General features: G+C 34.4%; 1 protein-coding gene across 1 annotated transcript in view; it reads right to left on the reverse strand.

The window, feature by feature from the left end:
* LOC101888321 (nuclear pore complex protein Nup205) overlaps positions 1-20,963 on the reverse strand; it is a 108,617-nt gene that overhangs the window by 72,084 nt on the left and 15,570 nt on the right. Inside the window, exon 7 of the mRNA XM_059118486.1 lies at positions 972-2,583. Coding sequence (XP_058974469.1) covers positions 972-2,583 — 1,612 coding nt within the window. The remainder of the gene's footprint in view (positions 1-971; positions 2,584-20,963) is intronic.

Genomic DNA, 20,963 nt, shown 5'->3' on the forward strand with positions numbered 1-20,963 from the left:
TATTGTAATATAATATAGTATTTTTGTTTTAAGTTTTTAGTAAGATATCTTAACTGCTTGTTTATTCCACTTTTTGAAATACTAAAAATTTCGTATGTTCTATAAAGTTGTTTACAAAGGCTCTTGGTAAATTATTGTAGTTTGATGTCTCCTCAAGGTTTTATATCTGTAGGCCTAACTATTTCATTAGTCAATTGTTTCTAATATTATGACAACGATTTCTTCTAATACCTTGGTAATAATATAGATATTTATTTTTATAGACGGATTTCACTCTTGTAGATGGGACTAATTATTAATTTAATTTGACATTTATTTACAATAATCTCAAGTATTTATTACACCTTCGATTTTGTCAAATATAGTTTTAATTTGACCGATAATACAATAATTTAAAATTTAATTTAGTAAATTCCGTTCATTTAAAGTCTTTATTTTGAAAAAGAAGCTTGATTTTTTTTCATATATATTTGGTTTTGTGACAACAACAAAATTGATTATAGTGATGACTTTAACATCATAATAGTTGTTCTGGTAATTGGGGTTGAGCTTTCATCTTTCTTCTGATAAATCTTTTCATTTTCTCCTGTACAAATACAGATATGCGCACTTATATACGTGAGCACTCTCGCTTTGCCAAGAATGAGTAGTGATTTTGCCCGCAGTTCTATGTGCATATATCTGAATTGAATCTGGTGTAACAGTGAAAGTTTATTTAAATAATCAAGTACTTGATATTTCAACACAAATTCAACTAATTTTAAAGAGTTAGAACTATTTATATAGCAAAACACAGATTCTCTCAAAAAGTCAAAATGACCACCAGTTTAAAAAATTTAAGCTGAAATCCATCTTGACCTACTCTCTTTGACTTAATTGTAGATTGACATGAAAAAAAATTATAACAACAAAAACCAATCGAGTTCAAAGATTAATTAAAATTATCAACAAAAAAATCTAAATCAACTTACCTGACTCCAAGCTTCTATAAAATTAACAATTGCGCTTCGTTTGCATCGTTCTTCGTTTACTTTAAGGGCATACAACATTACGGACTCAATTTCTTGCAATATTAATCTTCGCTGTCCACTTGCTATTGTGCTTTGAACTATTTTTAATTCACCGTGCAAAGTCAAGTGGATTTTACGTAGATCAATAATCTTGTATCCTTCGTTCGTCTTACATTCACATTCTTTAAATATTTGATTCAGTAATGATCGATCAAAGAAGTTCCATGTTGGAACAGGAATATGACCCACATCCAAATCGACAGCAACGATTAGTTCACATAATAAATTATTTCTCATTATCAATGATGTATTCGTTGTCGTATCAATAACTGTGTTGGGCTTTTTCGAATAAAAATGGCTAAGTTCCATAGATGCTGTTTCTTGGTTGCTTTTCGAAGACACGCCCAAAAAAAAGTCGGATATATGTTGAAACCTGCTCAATTGACAATTGGATGCAGTCAATTTTAATTCTATTGCTGTACACCTCAGTAAGTAGCTTATCTGATTTATGACATGAGAACTTTTCATGGTCTGAACAGGTAATTCACATAAATAACGACAGAGAAAGTCCTGATTTATACGTAAGTGTCGCAATATTTGATCGGATGTTTTAGGATTTTCACACAAAGAAAATAACAAACCAAAGGAACGTTCAACGATGCTCTCAACGTCCGTTCCAATATCATTGAAGTTCTTTTTTAATTGCAAATGTTTTTCTAATATGTGAACCAACGACTTGGTGCAATTGTTCCCAATATCTAATGAACCCAATCGTTTTTTATTAGCAATGTGTACTTCTTGTAAATGATCGAATCCAAGAAGAAACTGTGCGAGATTAGGCGTTGGTTGACGCAAACAATCTTGAATGAGTATAATAATTGCTTCCTTAAGTTGTAACTGCACATTTGGAGATTCCAAATTCTCCCATGATACATTGCCATCATTTTCCATTTTTGCCTGCCTTTGGGCAAAATCAATTTCCAAACATTCCACAAAACCATGTCTTAGCGCAATCCTTGTCTCCTCGTTCTGTGTAAAAATTCCGACTATTTGTGAGTTTACGCCCGGTTGGCTTGACACCATATGAAGGATTTTAACCGCTTCAAGAGCATGGTATGGCAACCAATTAAAATATGTTAAGAAATATGTTGTGTTCAATACGTGATCCGGTTTTCGGCTCCGAGGATTGATATCTAGTAGAATCTTGTTGAGTTCTAAAAGCAGTACGGAGCTATTTGAAATTGAATGAGCTTCGAAAAAAATGTCCTGATTTTTCAATCCTAGTTTTAGAATTTGTAAACAAAGCAATGCACATTCCTCCAACACTTCTTTTCCCTTAAACTTTTTAAGGTCGTCTATTTCATTACGGGCATCGTCAATTATCTGTAGAATCAATCTCAATGCATCTGATTTTGTTTGCAAGTTGAGCATTACATGGAATCCCGGGGGTGGATTCATATCAACATTTTCTTCAAAATCTCTTGGATTCACTTCATAAATATCTAATAGATAATGTATAAGTTTTAAGCATTTTGATCCAACTCTCCATTTCTCACATGGCTCTTTGTATGTCCTAAAAGAGAAATTAAAAAAATATTTTTGAAATTAAAAAACTAATATTATTCAAATCTTATATCTTCAAGCCTGTAGTGGAATTATCTACCTTATTTTTGGAGTCACCTAAGATACAATATGCAAAGATACAGATGTAAAATTAAGGTGTTGTAGCCTGCCACAACGGAGAAACCCATAGTTTTTAACAGAACCAATTAAACTCAGAACAAACGAAAAATTAATCCTTTCCAACAACCAATTAACTTACTAACACTCAAAGCACACCTAAAAACTGAAAAATTAACAAAACTCAGCTCATTATAAATATAACTCGAAAATTACTTTTTTGAATGCTTTAACATATCGTCATGATAGTCTTGCAGGTTCTGGGACGGAGCATACTTTTGTAATTACTTACACATCTATCCATCTATTTTTTAATATTTCCAGTGGACAAATGAAATATTTAACGACTAATAATTAACCAAACCAATGTTCAACTGTTGATTAAAGAGTAATCGCCACATATCATAACAGTACAAGTACACAAATTCCACACCAATTCCACCAAACACCTAAGCCTAACTATTTTGCAACAACCAAATAACTGTGGTATCCCGAACAAAAAGCAAACACTGTTCGAAGTTTATAATCATTATAATCATAATCTATAATGCAATAAGACTACTAATAATTCTGTAATTTACGTAACCAATACCAACAACGAGATGGTTACTGAAAGAAGAGATTAAACGCGACAAGAAGAATTCATGGATGAATTTCTGCGAGACGATGCAAGAAGTCAACGCAATAAATAAGAGAGGAGAGTATGCGTATATTTGTACAATGTACATAAGAAATAATGTTGTCAATCTACTATTTTTATTAATCATTTGGGTATTCTCATGGGTGTACAATTGCATGTGATGTACAATTGCAAATACCAACAATCCTCCTCAATTGTACACGACTTGTACCAAGGTTCTAAATTTCTCCAGCTTTGACAATGGTAGTGGTTTAGTCAGCATATCAGCTATCATTTCTTCGGACTGGCAATAATTACATTCGATGACCTTTTTATCAATATAATCCTTTACGAAGTAATATTTCGTGTGAATAAGTTTTGTTCTATTACTTAATTTCTCCTCCTTGATTAAGTTTAGGCAACTTCTGTTATCTTCGTAAATTGTCGTCGGTTGGACTTGTTGACATCCGAAGTCTGCTAAAACATTTCTCAACCGCTTTGCTTCTTTTGCAGCCTCCGACAGAGCAGTGAATTCGCTTCGGTTGTAGACAGAGAAACAAGTATTTGCTTTTAACAAGCCCAGCTGATTGGACAATCATTCAATAAAAACAAATATCCAGAGTTACTTTTCCGTTCAATTCGACATTCAGCCCAATTAGCATCAGCGTATCCGTTTAAAGTATTCGGAGTATCAGTCTCACAACTAAGTTTCAAGTACATGTCTACAGTGCCTGTAAGATATTTCGCCACGCGCTTCAGCTTAATCCAATCTTGTTGAGTGGGACAACTTATTTTCTTTGATAAAATGGATATACTGGCAGCAATATCAGGACGAGTGTTAACAGCTACATACAGCAAAGAGCCCAATAAACTTTGATATTCAGTATTTCTTAAGAAGGGTTCTGAATCTTCTTCTCCATATGAAGGTTCTAACAGGTACTTTGCGATTTTAGAATCTTTAAGGCCTAATTTGTTAATTATCTTATTGATGTACGCTTTCTGCCTAGTAAGAAATTCACCACTGCTTGTCCTCTTGACTTCAATTCCCAAAAATGTTGTTACCGGACCGAGATTCTTAACTACAAAATGATTGTTCAACATTTTACCAACATCCACAATATGATTTTCTTTTCTCGAAGATACCAACAAATCATCAACATACAGCAATATAAATAACTCTTCCCCATTGCATATGTTGGTGTATACACAAGGATCCGCTTTGCTTCTCGGAAAACCATTATTAATCAAAATATCATTAAGAGCAGTGTTCTAAACGTTTGCTGCTTGCTTCAAACCGTAAATACTTTTCTTCAGCTTACAAACCTTGTTTGAAACCAGGTTGTTTTGTCATGTATATTGTCTCCTTTAAATTACCATTCAGGAATGCACACTTGACGTCCATATAATGGATATGCATCTTCTTTAGCCCAGCAATTGAAAGTAATATACGAAATGTTGATTGCCGTGTTACAGGCGCAAAAACTTTATCATAATCAGACCCATAGTTTTTATTAAATCCTTTTGCAACAAGGCGAGCTTTATAGCGTTTAACTTTGCCGTCTTTTTAGTTTTCAATTTGTAAATCCATTTGCATCCCATCACATTGGCTTTTTCAGGTTTAGTAACCAATTACAATGTATTATTTTTCATCATAGAATCGATCTCCTCCTGCATTGCAGCAGACCACTTTTCTTCTTGTTTTGACAAAAAAGCTTCTTTAAAAGTCTTTGGTTCAGTTATTGATTCGGATTCCATAAAACATGCTGAGTATCGAGCAGGATGGACACCTTTATTTTTTCTTGAAGATCTACGAAGGGAAGCTTCGTGATTACTATTGCTTGTAGTAGGCACCTCTTCTTCATCCTCAGTAAAATATTCCAAATCGCTACTCAAACTACAGTACGAACCAACAGGACAGTTAATTGCAACAGCTTCTTCCTCTTCCATTTCCCGTTTTGACGAAACGTCGATTTCTATTGGTTCTTTGACTTTATCGCTTTTATCTTCAATCTTTTCATTTGAATTTACAAATCTAAAATCTCTGCTTATTGTCACTTTGTTGGTATCGGTATCAACAAACCGCAATCCTCTGCTTTCTTCGTCGTATCCAATGAAAGTTAAAAGCTTAGATTTATTGTCCAACTTTTTTCTTGCACATGGGGTCTCATATCATAAGCCTTTCTTCCAAACACCTTAAAATTGGCTATGTTCGGTTTTGAACCTTCCCATCTTTCGTACGGGGTACACCGAACAGAATTTGAAATCAATCTATCTTGCAGATAATTAGCGCACATGACTGCTTCGCCCCAATACTGTTTAGGTATTCAGCTTCTTCCAGAAGACATCGGGCCATTTCCAATAAATACCGGTGTGCTTTTATAACGCAATTGATACAAATTGTTGACTAAATCTGCTAATCTAATTTCCAAATCCTTATCGTCGCGTATTCTGCACATATTACCAGAAAACGTAAATGTATAACCCTTAGTTGACAACCTTTTCACCGACAATAAATTTTCTTTAAATGATGGAATGTATAAAACATCCCCAATAGTAATGACTACTGCAGACCCTTTGGCATTCACCATCGATACTTTACAAACACCTTCACCATTTGAATAAACATCATCGCCATTTGCTACGGTCACCTTCTCACACCACGATAGATCAAGTTCCACAAATTGATATTTATCACTGCAAATATAGCACTTTGCTCCAGAATCAACAACCCATTCACTTTTAGTACCGTTCATTATGAAACATTCATTTTCCATACAAAAATTTTCTTGTGCGATTTTAGCTTTGTGTTGGTCCGACTGCTTATTTTTTAACTTCCAGCAATTCTTACGATTGTGCCCAACACCGTGACAATGGTGGCAAATAATTTTCTTTTTGTTGTGCGCAAACTTATTTGTTGCTTTCAAAACAGAGACTTCGCACACTTGCCTTTTCTTTAATTTTTCGTGATCTTCCAGTAATTTATTTTCCACAACAGTCATTGTGAGATCTTTCGCATCTCTTACCTCAAGAGTAGTTACCAGGGTGTCATATGTAACAGGCAGGCTACTCAACAGCATAGATATAATCCATGACTCAGACAATTTTTCACCCAACGACTGCAACTTTGTAAAAATCACCTTCATTTTTGTTATATGGGAATCCATATCTTCCCCAGGTTGTAACTTGAGTTCACAAATACTCCTCATAAGTTTCACCTAGTTACTCAAATAAGATTTTTCATGATACGATTTAAGTGTATCCCAAGGTGCTTTTGCATTTACACAATTTGAAATACGGTGCACTTCACTGTATTCAAAAGCTGATCCAATCAGAATTGTTGCTTTAGTGTCACGCTCTTTCCATTTTTCATCAGGCACGTCCCACACTTTTTCCTTCTTCAACAACAGCTGCATTCTATATTTCCACAACTCATAATTATCCCTGTTCAGCTTGGTGAACAACAATTTTGAGTCAGCCATGATTCGCTCCAATCGGGTAATTTTCCACGATAAATTTCACAATAAAATTTGCAATTGTGAACAAATAGCAGAATCCAGGCACCAAGAATATTTAATTCAATTCTCCAAGAAACAGCGAAAACAAAATCCTCACTAGATGCGGTAGCATAAGCCCATAGCCTATTAGAAATGATTGTTGAGACACGAGGATCGTTTAAGTTTAACAATTCAAGTTCTTTATTTAAGAAGAAGTAAAAGACAACTAACTGTACGTTACAAATATAAATTATGTATTACATTACACTACATGGCAAACTATATAAAATGCAATAAATAAGAGAGGGGTGAATATAAAAGAGTATGCGTGTATTTGCACAATATACATAAGAAACAATGTTGCTACATCTAATATTATTATTAATCATTTGGGTATTCTCATGGGTTGCCGTGCTCATGTGATGTACAATTGCAAATAACAACAGTGAGCAACACGCAGTATTACAAAACACGTATAAAAAAAATTTATTTCTATTCTTTTGAAAGATTTGTGGAGACATAAAGTTCCTACGATCAAATTACATCAAGAAATATTGGCTAAAAATGAAACCCCAACATGCTGCATATTTAAAGAATGTTGAGATATTAGAAATAACTCCGTCATTCAAACTTCCTGAACTACCAGGTGGAACATTTGATACACACACATATAGTTTATTTTTTACACCAAAAATGCATGATTGGAGTCTTGAAAGGAATGCCGCCTTTAACAACTACAAAATATGATATGTCATCGATTTGTTTTAATGATGAATCGAAAAGAATGTCAATAATTGTACCCGATTTCGCAATGTACTTTTGAAATCCATTCCATCCAATCCATTGGAAGTATAAAACGTTGAGTTGGAACGTGTACTTTCTCTGGGCTATCGACTATTCATCTGTTAGCCAGTAGACACTTCCTAAATTTAGCAGACGCGATAAACGATCAAGTTCGTCAATGTACAATGACGGGGATGCGATCCTGATTGACCCAATTGAAAGTAGGCGAATTACACTTTTAAACTCTTTAACACCAAACCTTGACCAAATGGTATAATCCCCGCCATGCTGCAATATACATAAAAGGTACAGTACAGCCCCTTGGTGATATTTTAATGCCTGTCACATATCAAGGAAGTCATCTTGCGACAGTGCCAGTTCTATTTCTATTGTTATTTGATGATCTATCAAAATCAATTGAGTATTTTAAATTGTTAATTAATTTTGAAATTTGTATTTAGTTTTGTTGGAATTTGTATTTCCAAAACCACGTGCTGCCTGGCATTTAGTTTTGTCCACCTCATAATTGATTTCAGAGTAGTCAAAGAGATTTACTCGGTAATGGGTGTATACTGTAAGATTAATTTTTTTGTCATTTAAATTGTGCGCTGGAGACCTCATAAAGTCCACACTTTTCATCATAGTGTGATTCAATTTTTTCATGTTTCTGCCATAATTTCCGACTGAATGAGTCCCAGTTTGGCATTTCGAAGTTTATTTCATAATTTCCGACTGAATGAGTCCCAGTTTGACATTTCGGAGTTTATTTCATGTAGACGTACATCCTAAATCTACGATCCAAACCAATATTTTTTAGGGGTTAAAAATTCAATAGAATACAACATTTTCTTATTCTGACCACACATTAGTTTGGAAAGTGGACTTGCGGGTACACTAATGTGGGGACTATACTTAAATAAATGCCTGTAATTGTAATTTTTTAGACAAATCAATTGATGAATGTGGTCAAGACCAAGATGGGTCCCATTCCGAAAATTGAAAATGTTATGCGAAGTCGGGTTGTACCCTTATCCGGGGGTTATGACCCATATCATGACCTGCAAAAGCGATTTGAAATATCTTCAAAGTTTTGGAAGTATTTCTGGAAGCAAATAAACGGATCAGAGAATTCTTCAGCCCACCGTTTTATGAATCCTAAAACACCATTAGCTTTATTAACGATTGATATAATATGATTATTAAAAGATAAATTAGGATCCATTAGGGAGATCAACAAAGGATTCTACGGGTGTTAAAATGTTCCCGTTAATATTATACAAAACACATATTATACATATTATACAAAAGCACATATTTTTACATTTTTTAAAATTTAAGTCCATGTAATTTAAATAGCACCATGAAAACAAGTTATTGAGGTCATATTGCAATAAAACTGACTGTTCACTGGACTTGTGAGTTAAGAATATCTTTACATCATCTGCATACATCAGTAACTGGGAATATTTCATTGAAGTCGACAAATCGTTTACAAATAAGAGAAAAAAGACTGGTTCAAGATGACTTCCTTGAGGAACACACGATGGTATTTTAAAAGAACTAATTCAGGCATGTCACAGAATGTAAAATCGTTCAAGAGTGAAAACGAAAACGGTTTTAGCTTCTCTAAAAAACGGAAAACGCAAAAATTTTGCGTTTTGATATCACTTTCAAAAAGCGGGGTGAAATTGAAATGTTTAGTGATTTTAACGTAAAAAATAAACAGAAGACACATACATTTAACAGAAAATATTGTATTAACCAAATTCTCTTAGAATGAACATGTTTTTGGAATTTATTATACAAAAAATTTTTCTAATCCATGATGAAAAATAATAAAAAGGACTTGCGAGGAACTGGTGGTGGTGATATCAATTAATATGTTTTCAGTGAACACGAGAACAGTTTAATCAGAATTTGCGGATTGTATAAAAGTGTCGATGGAGTTGGTGGTGCAGTAAGCTTTGCGGATTTTGTAAGTGAATTAGACCTCAGTTTTTCTGAAAAAGAAAACTTTGATTCGTCATCATCTACACATATTCCAAGAACTCGAAAATCAAGTCAATTAGTTTTAAGTGAATCTGAAAACGAAGAGCTTTATTTTTCACCCTCAACTTCAAAGCAGACCACTTCGAATTTAAATAAAAAAGATAGACCAAGATCATGCATTCCAGCTGCTTTTAAAAATGTTTCTACATTGGCAATTGATCCAAGAACACCAACATTGGAAGAAAACCGTTCGCGAACACCTATTCAAAAACGACTTAGAAATAAAAGCTTATCGTGTTCTCCGCCATCTACACCAATAAGACAAGTGTCGGGCAGCCTAACAAAAGCAAAACCCACGCCTGCAGTAAAAAGACCCCGGGCAAGAACTCCCTCAAAGCAAGATCTAAATGCGCTCTTAGTTGAGGAAAATTCTCATTTACAAAACTTGGAAAAAATTTGTAAAATTCTAGAAGATAACAGTAAGGAAATGAAAAAACAAACTGAAAAGTTGGACAGACTTTGTAACATCCTGGAAAAAAGTATGTGGAAGAGCAGTTACATAATATTGAAATGCAAAAGAGAATGCGTGAACGGAACGAAATGAAACTCAAAATAGTTGAACTTGAAACTCTTAAATATGCTGTAGAACAGGAAAAAGCAAATACGACTCGTTCTTAACTTTACATTATTTTACACAATGGACTAAAAATGGTGGATCCTTACTCTGCATTTGAGTGAGATAAAGGATCTGATGCGTTCCTCAATGTCCGGCGACGAATTTTTTCAGTAGACCGCTGATTTATTCATTACATCATCATTTACAGCAATTATTGAAGCCCCTGGCATTTTTACTTTTGGTGTTTATATTATAAAAAACAATTCAAACTCCTTTTTTAATTGTCAATAATTTGTTTACGATTTTTTTTTTTTTTCATGGAGTTACCATATTTTTATTTCAAAAATGTGAAATGATTTTTTTTCCGGATTAGTCAAAACGTTCGAGTGCTGAAGAAGCAAAAGCAAATCGTAACGATTTGGATAAGGTGAAATAAATCGATTTCGTAAAACTTCTGTGACATGCCTGATTGTGTCCTATTTATTAAATAGGATGCTATCCACGACAGTAAATTATTACTGAAGCATATATGATTTAATATATATAGTGTAAAAGTTGGTGATTGACAACGATCGAACGCTTTACTAAAATCTGTATAGATAGTATCAGTTTGCATACCTTTAATAAATCTCTTTACATCTATGGAGGTAAATTGGATAAGATTTGTGATAGTCGACAACCCCGCTCAAAAACCATGTTGGTAAGGACATAAAATGGGCTCAACTTTATGTGAAATTATATCAGTTATTAACTTTTCGAATAACTTTCGAATTGCACTTAATTTTGCAATAAACCTATAATTGGATGGGTATGATAAACTACCTACATTTTGAGTTTTCGTTGGAAAGATTATTGTCATATGAAAGAAATGCCCCATTACGCTTTGTCGGTCATTTTTGTTTAAATGTGTTCGCATCTTCTAGCTGAAGCACAATGTAGGTCCTGGAGTTGAAAGCTATATGCAAATTTTATACATGAAAGATCGCCATTTAACATCGTATTGAGCACTCATTTCATTTTCAATAATATTCATTCAGAATTCAAAACAATAAGAAATGTACGCTTCAATATAGTATGTTAAATTGATTTTTTTTCAGGGTTTAAAATGCTAACGCCAAATTAGCAATAGCACGGAAAATTTTTTAGCCTTGTCTCCTAAAAAATCTTCAAAAAATGTAGCCCATCAATGAGCTATGCCAATAAGTAGCAACATATTACAAAAATATTTAGCCGAGAGAGCTAATACTACTTGAAATCGTCAGCAAAGGCAAAATAGCAGTGAGCGGCTGACGCTCAAATTAAATTAGCCTTAGTATCAAAAGAGCCAAAATAGCAACATGACTGCTGCTCCTTAGCTCGGTTTTTAGTCAACAAAAACAAATAATCATTTGTGAGTTCAGTGTTGCTTATAAAAATTTCACGTCGTATGAAATGCGATAAAAATCGATTTTTTATCCATTTGGTATTTTCATAGACAATGTGCAAATGTTATTGAATACTATAAATTTATTTTAGTTTTGTGAAATATTATTCAATATATTTATAAACAACTTTTCATAACCTCCACCTTAGGGTAATGGAAACTGTTTAATTTAGAATTGTATTAAATATTGTTTTTTATTGACCCCTGGTTTGGTCCTTAATTATTCGTTAAAATGTACGCGCTACGGTTTATTGAAACCTTGTGCTAGCGCCTTTGGCATTTTAACGAGTAATTAGTTGTCACTTGTTTGCCGCCTCCTTTAGACATCTAGTAGTATTTCGCTGTCATTCGGAAAGACTAAACCCGCAATATCGTTTGCAGCACATATCGTTGTGCATAGAGAGGCATATTGTTGCCACAGGTAATATCGTTACCTGTTTGGTAAGAGGTAAGAATAAATACTTGTATATATTAAGAAAAACCCTTGTGTTTTATTTCTTGTTATATTTCCGCCCTTCGGCCCACTGCTCGACGCATTCGACGTATTACTCCCATCGGCGGAGCCCCTCTGAGCTAAACATTGGTCAATTCGAGCCAGATTTGGATCATCGTTTGTATATGGATACTTGAATCCTCCATAAATATACAGTCCATTACTCCTGCATTACAAGGTACGTATAGTGCAGTGTTTTCACGTGAGATCGCGTAATTAAAATACCGCGACACCAACAAAACAATCGGTTTTGTTTAGGTACAAATGTCGTTTTACAACGTCACATATTTCTTTTGTTTTGTTTCCCGCCAATCGTTGGCTTCTAATTTGGATGCTTGCATTCGGCAGCATCATAATCAAAACAAAACTCGAAAATAAAATTGTTGCAAAAATCGTTTGCTAACTTTCTTTGTTTTGGTTCATGTAAAACAACAAAACATTAAACATCTCGTTTCGTTGATACCAACAAAAACGTCGTCGTTGTTAGTTCTTAGTTTGGTGAGCTTTACTACCTAAAGCAAAGATCGCAATATTATTCTTTTTGTTTGATCTGTCCGCTTTAATATTGCATATTATTTTTGTTACATTTATTCTCTTTTTCTCGTTATAACAACAGTCAAATTCATTTTCTGTTTTGTTTGTCGCAAACAACAACAACACTGTTTGATCATCACTGCTTGCATTGTCGTTGTTCTCTGATCAGCACTAGTTGTTTGTGCTTTGTTAGATCAGTGAACGAACATAACAAACGAAGGAAGAATATTTTTGTTCATTCCTCTTTCTGTCGTGTCCGTTTAGGTTGAGTAGCTACACTACGTTGGTCGGTCACTTTGGTTTGTTATATTAGTTGGCATTGGGTGTAAAATTATTGTTCTTTTTAAAGTTAGAATAATATAAATATTATAGTGTATTTAATTTTTGTTGTTGTTTTCGTACCTTTTGAAATTTATGCACCCTATAGACGGCCATTTTGACTAATTAAATAAATATAAATAAAATTATTTTATTTATTTCTCTATATTGGTTCGGTGTTTCTTGCTATAATTATGGCCTCCTCTCCTCTACAGACTTTCATAAGAGACTCAGAGGCTCTGATAAAATTTGGTGCACAAATCGGCGCAATAAAAGATGATTTAGAAATTATTATGCTAGAGGAAAGGAAGAGCAAGTTAGAAAAACTATGGCAATCGGTCTATAAGTCGTTACAAAGCTTAGAAAATTCGAAAAATGTTACAAAAGAATATCTGCATTTGGCAGAAATTAAATATAATGTTTCTTTAAACATTTACTCCAGCACTATGGCCACAGTTAATAAAAAAGTTATAAAATATCGTTGCTTAACAAAAAATTCAAAAAAAATTGCGGATAAATCTCATGGGCAATCGGCTCAATTTCATTCGGTTCCTGAATCGCAGGAAAATATTGCCGCAAGTATTTCTTCTGGTTGTGATATCGTTCACAATATGGCATTGCCCCCTATTGATATTTTTGAGGGAGATTTTTCTTCTTGGCCTTCCTTTCGGGATTTGTTTAGCGCCATTTACATAAATAACTCTCGCTTGAGTGATGTGCAGCGCCTGTATTACTTGCTGCAAAAGACTGCTGGTGATGTAAGGGAAATAGTTTCGCAAATTCCTTTAACAAATCGTGGTCTTGCTTTCGCTTGGAAAGCATTAAATGATGAGTATGACAATACCTGTATATTGGTACATCGTCAGTTGTCTTCGTTATTTAGTCTTCCAATTCTAGATAAGGAAACAATCTCTGGTTTGAAAGAGATTAGAATTGGAATTAATCGTTGTATCTTCTCCCTGTCGATTTATAACGTTCCCACAGATCAATGGGATCCGATACTTGTCTTTCTTTGCCTACAACGTTTACCTAAAGAAACGCAACTGCTGTGGGAACAAGGTATCAAAAACAAATCGGCTCTTTCTTCGTGGAAAGATTTAGACACCTTTCTTTCAGAAAGGATAAACACGCTTGTGTGTTTGGAAAATTATAGCGACAAATCGATTTATGTGCAATTCAAATTCGTTTAATACCGCTACCAAATCCCACTCTAAATGTTCGTATTCCCCTTCAATTGGAAAAACGTGTTTTCTTTGTAGTGAGAAAATCCATCGGCTTCATTTGTGTTCAAAGTTTAAGAATTTATCCCCCGCAAATAGGTTTGTATTCGTAAAGCGCAACGACCATTGCATAAATTGTTTGGTAAAGGGACATAAACTAGTAAAAATAGTTGTTTGAAATGTGGTCAACGTCATCACACGTTATTACATCGCGAGTCAGTAAAACCGAATAGTTCGATTCCGGTTTTGACTCCAAAAGCTCAGGCAAGTTCGTCAAAATCGTTGTTGTCAGCTGCAGACCCTGTTTTTCGTCCCTCAATATGTACATCCTCCACATCGGTTGGAGTCCAGAATAAAAAATCGGATCACTCACCATCACTTCAACAAATGTCAAAAGTGAACACAATTAAATTTTTAAAAACCAATTTGTTAAATGGATATCCAAAAAAGAAATCTAAATTTGTAAACAATGTTGTAAAGCGACCTTCGCGTAAAATCGGCCTCACGACTGCTTCCGATGTATATACCGACATTGGCACAGGGTCTCAATTGGAACCCCCCTCGAATATCGTTTCGGGAAATACGTAGCTCGATTGAAGTCCGAATCTGTAACTGCAGGTTCATCTGCAGCTTCAAAGTATTACATTTCGTGTACTAATATAGCTTGATTGAAGTCCGAATCTATTACTGTAGATTCATCTGCTGCTTCATATTATCGTTGTAGCGGAGATAGATCCAGAATCTGTTACTGCAGATTCATTTGCATTTCCATTTTCTACATTTTGTTCGAATAAAAAGCTCACACTGCACTATGTATCCAGTACCTACCATCGGAACTTATTTAGATGTAGTTTAATTATGTTGAAACATGCTTTGATGTTCTAAGGGGGTCGGCATGTTTAATTTAGTATTAAAACGTGGACCTACACATACAATGTTTCGCCACACGTACTAGAACCCATTATGACCTACAAATACCAATTCTCAGACAAATCCGTGAAAAAATGTGGCAAAAATCATCAAAATACCGAATTTCGGGAGGTACCGTTATATGGGGGCTATACCAAAACGTGGACTCATAGATACAATGTTTCGCCACCAGAGCTAGAACCCACTATGACCAACAAATACCAATTTTTAGACAAATCCATGAACAAATGCAAAAAAATCAAAATACCGAATATCGGGAGGTACCGTTATATGGGGGCTATACCAAAACGTGGACCTATACATGCAATGTTTCGCCACCGGAACTAGAACCCACTATGACCAACAAATACCAATATTTAGACAAATTCATAAAAAAATGCGGCAAAAATCATCAAAATACAGAATATTGAGAGGTACCGTTATATGGGGACTATACCAAAAGGTGGACCGATATATGTAATTTTCAATACCAACCATCCTAGAAAAAAAAAAAACAAATTATTCTGCTAAATTTTTACGCTCTACGACAAATAGTGTGGCCTGTATCGGGATTTCAACAGACAGACAGACGGACATCATTAAATTGACTTAGAATTTTATGCTAATTATGAATATATATACATTATGGGGTCTACGACGAATGACAAAGTTAATATACCTTCCTTTCCAAGGTGGAGGGTATAAAAATATTGGTAAGTTACAATTCAAATTTAGCTGACGAGCTCGAAAATATATGTACGTGTTTTATTAATTTGTACGTTGACACCACACAATCTTAAAAATATGTTTTCGGCTGCTAGTTCGGCTAAAACAAAAATAGGAGCAGCCGAAAACCACGCTATTTCTTATTTTATGTGCTAAATTTTTAGCTTTAGGTTAGGGCTAAACAAAAATAGCTCGCTTATCAAAAACGAGCTAAATAGCTATGCGCTGAGCTAAATAGCTGATCATGTGCTATTTTAACCGTGGCTGTCAATATTTAATAGCAGTTGCACTAAAAGGCTGAGGCTAATTTCAATAGGTGCTGGCTTTTAAATCCTGATTTTTTTATTTACATTTTTTGGCATATTTTCACGCGATTTTTTTTTTCTTTTTTTTTTTTGCCAAGATACCATTCCAAAATTGCATGAATTGTTAAAATCCGTCAAGCCGTTCTTGAGTTATAAGCGTAGTAACTGACATAATTCTTTATTTTGTTCACAAAAAAGATTGAAATCAATAATCAAATTAAAAAAATCGCACATTATATAAAATTGATAAAAAAAGAAACACAAATTGAAAAAAGAATAAAAATCTTCAACTTGTTCGCTGTCTTTTTTTTATAGCAAATGTTTAAAGGTCCTTACGAAATTCGATTCCATTGAAATTTTTTTTTTCGATTTTAGAATTTTTGCAATTAGATCTTTTCGTTATTTTTAGCGATTTTAAAAAAGTAATTATCCTTTAAGTTTGTAGTTACCGCGTTAATTATTTCGACATCATCTATTCAGTTTCGTCACCACATAATTCGGTACTAAACTTAAATATAAGCCGCCTGTAATTTCAGTTTTCAAGAAGTCGAATCAATTAAATAAAATTTACCAAATTGAAAAAACCGTTCGTGCGTGGTCAAATATATTTTTTTGTTCAAAGCTTTTCATCTTTTGAAGTGATAGTATTCGTATAGTTCCACTTAGCCAATAAATACCTAAAATCTATAAATAAAAGTTTTGTCCGTTGTCGCACTATATTCACTAAAAAGACTACACATAATATAAAATTAAAAAAACCCTGTCCATTCGAAAATAGTCAAAATGAAAAAAATCTTGCAAAATAAAACATTACAATTGTACATTTGAAAAGTCAAAATGAAAATGTCCAAATTTCACATTCTTACGCGATTTTTTTGCATTTTATCCTTTTCTTGTTTTTATAAAAACAAGGTATATTTATTAGATATGGCAATGTTTGTAATGGGAATGCAGGGAATAAATGAAAATTATTATTGTAAAAGGGCGAGAAAAGAATACGACCGCTTCGTTAGGGTGTTATTTCAATTCTGATTTTATTTAAAAATATGTTTCTTACGTACTACTGCAACTAATCTAACTTAATCTAGTCGCAGCCACACAATTGTTCTTATCTATAATAGATTTAAAAGGAAACATTACATGGCTGCGTGTCCCTTCATACAAGTGATCTTGGCTACCTACTGGCGCATCGATATCTGTGTGTGTGGGTTATGACCTTTATTATCCTACACATTATCGTATGCGACAGCGCACAAAATCACTGAATTGTACACATGTGATATTTTATGACCACAGGGAAATTGACAAGTTTGAAATATTTATTTTTAATGGTTAGATTTTCCCAGCGCCTCAAAAGTATGTAAAAAATCTTATGTACATTCTCCCGGGCGGCTTAATGTGTATATTTTAGTGGACTGTATTTGAATATGATATAAAAAATATTTTGATATATAGCTTTGAAAATGATTATATTATATAAATTATCCTAGGTAACCACTTGCAGGAAACGGCTCCACTTTTCTATCCAGTCTCTCTCGCCAATACCACCACCCTTATCTGGCGGTTTCAAATTCCAAGCTTTATAAATCTTTGGCGACTTGTGATTTGGTAGTTGCTGGCTGGGATCATCCAAGGAGTCATTTTTTCTTAGGGCATCCAAGGTTAGGTCATTGCTGATGTATTTTATACACGGTTGCTTCAATGAGGATTCCCGGTGTTTGTTATTGTTAGCATTCTGTGGAACCGGAGTTTGTTTCGGCAGCTGTGTAATAATCACTTTCTTCAGATTGTCTCGCTTATCTTCTTCGAAGTTTTCTGAGCCTCCTGAATTATCACATTTCTCTGCCATATGCTTACATGAATTGTGGCAATTGGGCTCAACTACAAAAATGTTTTCGAATTCTTGCAGCGATGCATCGATATAAGTTGGCTTTCTTCCTTTGTCATGGGATGCTTCGACTTCACCATGCCACCATGACTTCCAATTTCCTATTTTGCTGTTCCAGATCTTGTATTTGCTTATTCAGGTCATGCCGTTGCTTCTCAGACTCTTCTCTAATGGTCAGTAGGTCATTTTTAAATTTAGCGACCAAGGACTGTGCCAATTCTAGAAGCCTCATTGTGGTATCATTCACTTCTTTCAGGCCATCTTCTAGTAGTTTGATTCTAGTTGTTGACTCGGCCAATTGTGATTTCATGCTACGGCTTTTCTCTTCCTGGGCTTCATCGTTGTTATCCATATTTTTACCATTTTCCTCTAAGTGAGGACTTGCCGGCGGGAACATGTTCATGTCCTCAAAATCTTGAGCGGCCACAAAAACGCACCAGTCACACTCGCAATCATGTGAATAAAACAGCCAATATCTTCGGGCCATCTCGAGAGTCTTCCGGTCACGTATATACCATTCAGCTTCTCTTTTGTCATCTAAAGGGCATGTTATATCACCCTTTGCATCTTTTCCACAACTTGTTGTCTGTGATGTCCTTTGCTTTGTTGTCAGCCCAAAGTTGGGAAATAGAATTTTCGCACACTCCTCGGCCTCCATTGCTACTTCCTCCGGACTAAGGAAATAGAACTCACATTCGAGGCTCAAGCCTTCTGGTGATTTTAAGCACTCCTCTATTTCAGCAGAATTTCCATCCCACTTGCGGCCTCGTGTTCTCGTGGCCATTAGTTTATTCGCTAGCACGAGGGATTTATCTACTGCTGCAGAACTTTCCTGAATTCTCTGAGGAATGTTCTTAAAACTTATCAACTTTTGTTGTAGAACGTAATAGGCGTTTTCTACCAGAATGTTGTATCGATTCACGTTCTGAATATTTTTAAATTGACTTGCTGATGCCAATGTAGTGCAGAAATAATCTGCCAAAACTAGGAAACTTTTCTCTTGATCCAATTTTTTTTTTCTTTCGGATGTCTTTTGAATTTTAACGTGGGACAATTTGATGTCCTCTTTTCAAACTAATATGTAGGTATATTTTATTTTATTGGGATTTTGTTGTTCTCTTTTCACTTTGTTTTTGTCCCTATGGCTTTTTTTATTTTATTTTGCCACTATGTCTTTTTTGCTTATTTTGCCCATGTGACTTTTTGCTTTGTTTTTGCCTCAATAGCTTTTTATTTAATTAGTCCTTCGGCTATTTTTAAAATGCCCCTATGGTCTTACATTTAAAATGCCTCAACGGACTTTCTTTTCTGTAGAAATTCTCCTCTTTTTCTGAACAATAGCTACATTTACTTGTAGAGAGTCTCTTACCACTGGTGGGGGAAAACTCCTACAATTTTCTCTTTTGTGGTCGCTAGTTCTTTTCACTTTATAAAAAGTGAAGGCTCGATTGACCAAAAAAAAAAAGAATACGACCGCTTCGTTAGGGTGTTATTTCAATTCTCTATCCGGCTTGAAGAACCAAATGTGGAAAATGACAAAAGAAAGAACAACCTTATTCGTTAGGGTGTTATTTCAATTCTGATTTTATTTAAAAATATGTTTCTTACGTACTACTGCAACTAATCTAACTTAACCTAGTCGCAGCCACACAATTGTTCTTATCTATAGTAGATTTAAAAGGAAACATTACATGGCTGCGTGTCCCTTCATACACGTGATCTTGGCTACATACTGGCGCATCGATATCTGTGTGTATGGGTTATGACCTTTATTATCCTACACATTATCGTATGCGACAGCGCACAAGATCACTGAATTGTACACATGAAATATTTATTTTTAATGGTTAGATTTTCCCAGCGCCTCAGCCGCACTCAAAAGTATGTACAATTATGGTATTTCTACCAAACCCTTCGTCGACGGTGCCTTGTCTAATATTATTAGATATTTTGATTTCATTCAGGTGGTAAACGAACAGAGGAGAGGAATGAAAATGTCTGATGAGTGGTTAGTGGCTCCTTACGAACCCATGTAATTCCCTGATTATCCCTGGTGATTTCGCCCCTAAAAAACCTTGTTATTATGAAAACAATGACATTGAGATGAACTCCATTTTGAAACAATAAAATATCTATGGGTACCCTAAATAAAATGCCATCACTGCTCAGTCAGTGGTCCCATATGTATGATAAGGTGTGACAAATTTTTTTCTATTCATCTTATCGATCTAATTTTTAGTAAAGATAGACCCACGTTTAGGCATTGTCCTCATGTAACGCTAACCTACGATCTGAAGGAATTGAAAGATATAAGGTATTGGAATAGACTGTAGTTTTTCATTTGATATTCTTAATGGGTACCTGATGTTAATTTGGTTCTACAAATTGATATACCTCTCATAGAACTCTATTCCCGATGTAAAGTCTTTACCATATTTTCTCTGTCGATTTTGCCGACATTTAAAATTCACGTTTTCGATAGGTTAACGAATTCATGCGCCAAAAATTGTCAACGTTGGATATATATTTTTTTGTATAGTTCCCACATAACCGCACCACCAATTTAAGGGATTTTCCAGGTTTTGACCAATTTTCTCAACAGATTTTGATGATTTGGCTCTAAGTGCAATCTTTCATATAATTGTCAAAAAAATTTCCCACAGTTTGGAGTACCTTCCATTATAATTGTACCTCTACCTTTGTCGTATTTTAAAGGTTTGACGGACTAAGGAAGTAGAACTCAAACTCTTATAAAAGTATATATAAAATTCCAAAGAAAAGGAGACATTACGAGTCAATCTATACCTCTCTAACAAAGCTTGGATTTTACTTAGCAGTAGAATCATCAATTCACACAATGGAGAGATCTCCATCAGGAGGTCTGCGACCAGGGACACAACACGTTGGCGTTTTTACAATAACTGATAAACGAAATTGTTAAAGATCCAGAAAAAAA

This window comes from Musca domestica, unplaced genomic scaffold (assembly GCF_030504385.1).
Source record: "Musca domestica strain aabys unplaced genomic scaffold, Musca_domestica.polishedcontigs.V.1.1 13, whole genome shotgun sequence".
NCBI lineage: Eukaryota > Metazoa > Arthropoda > Insecta > Diptera > Muscidae > Musca > Musca domestica.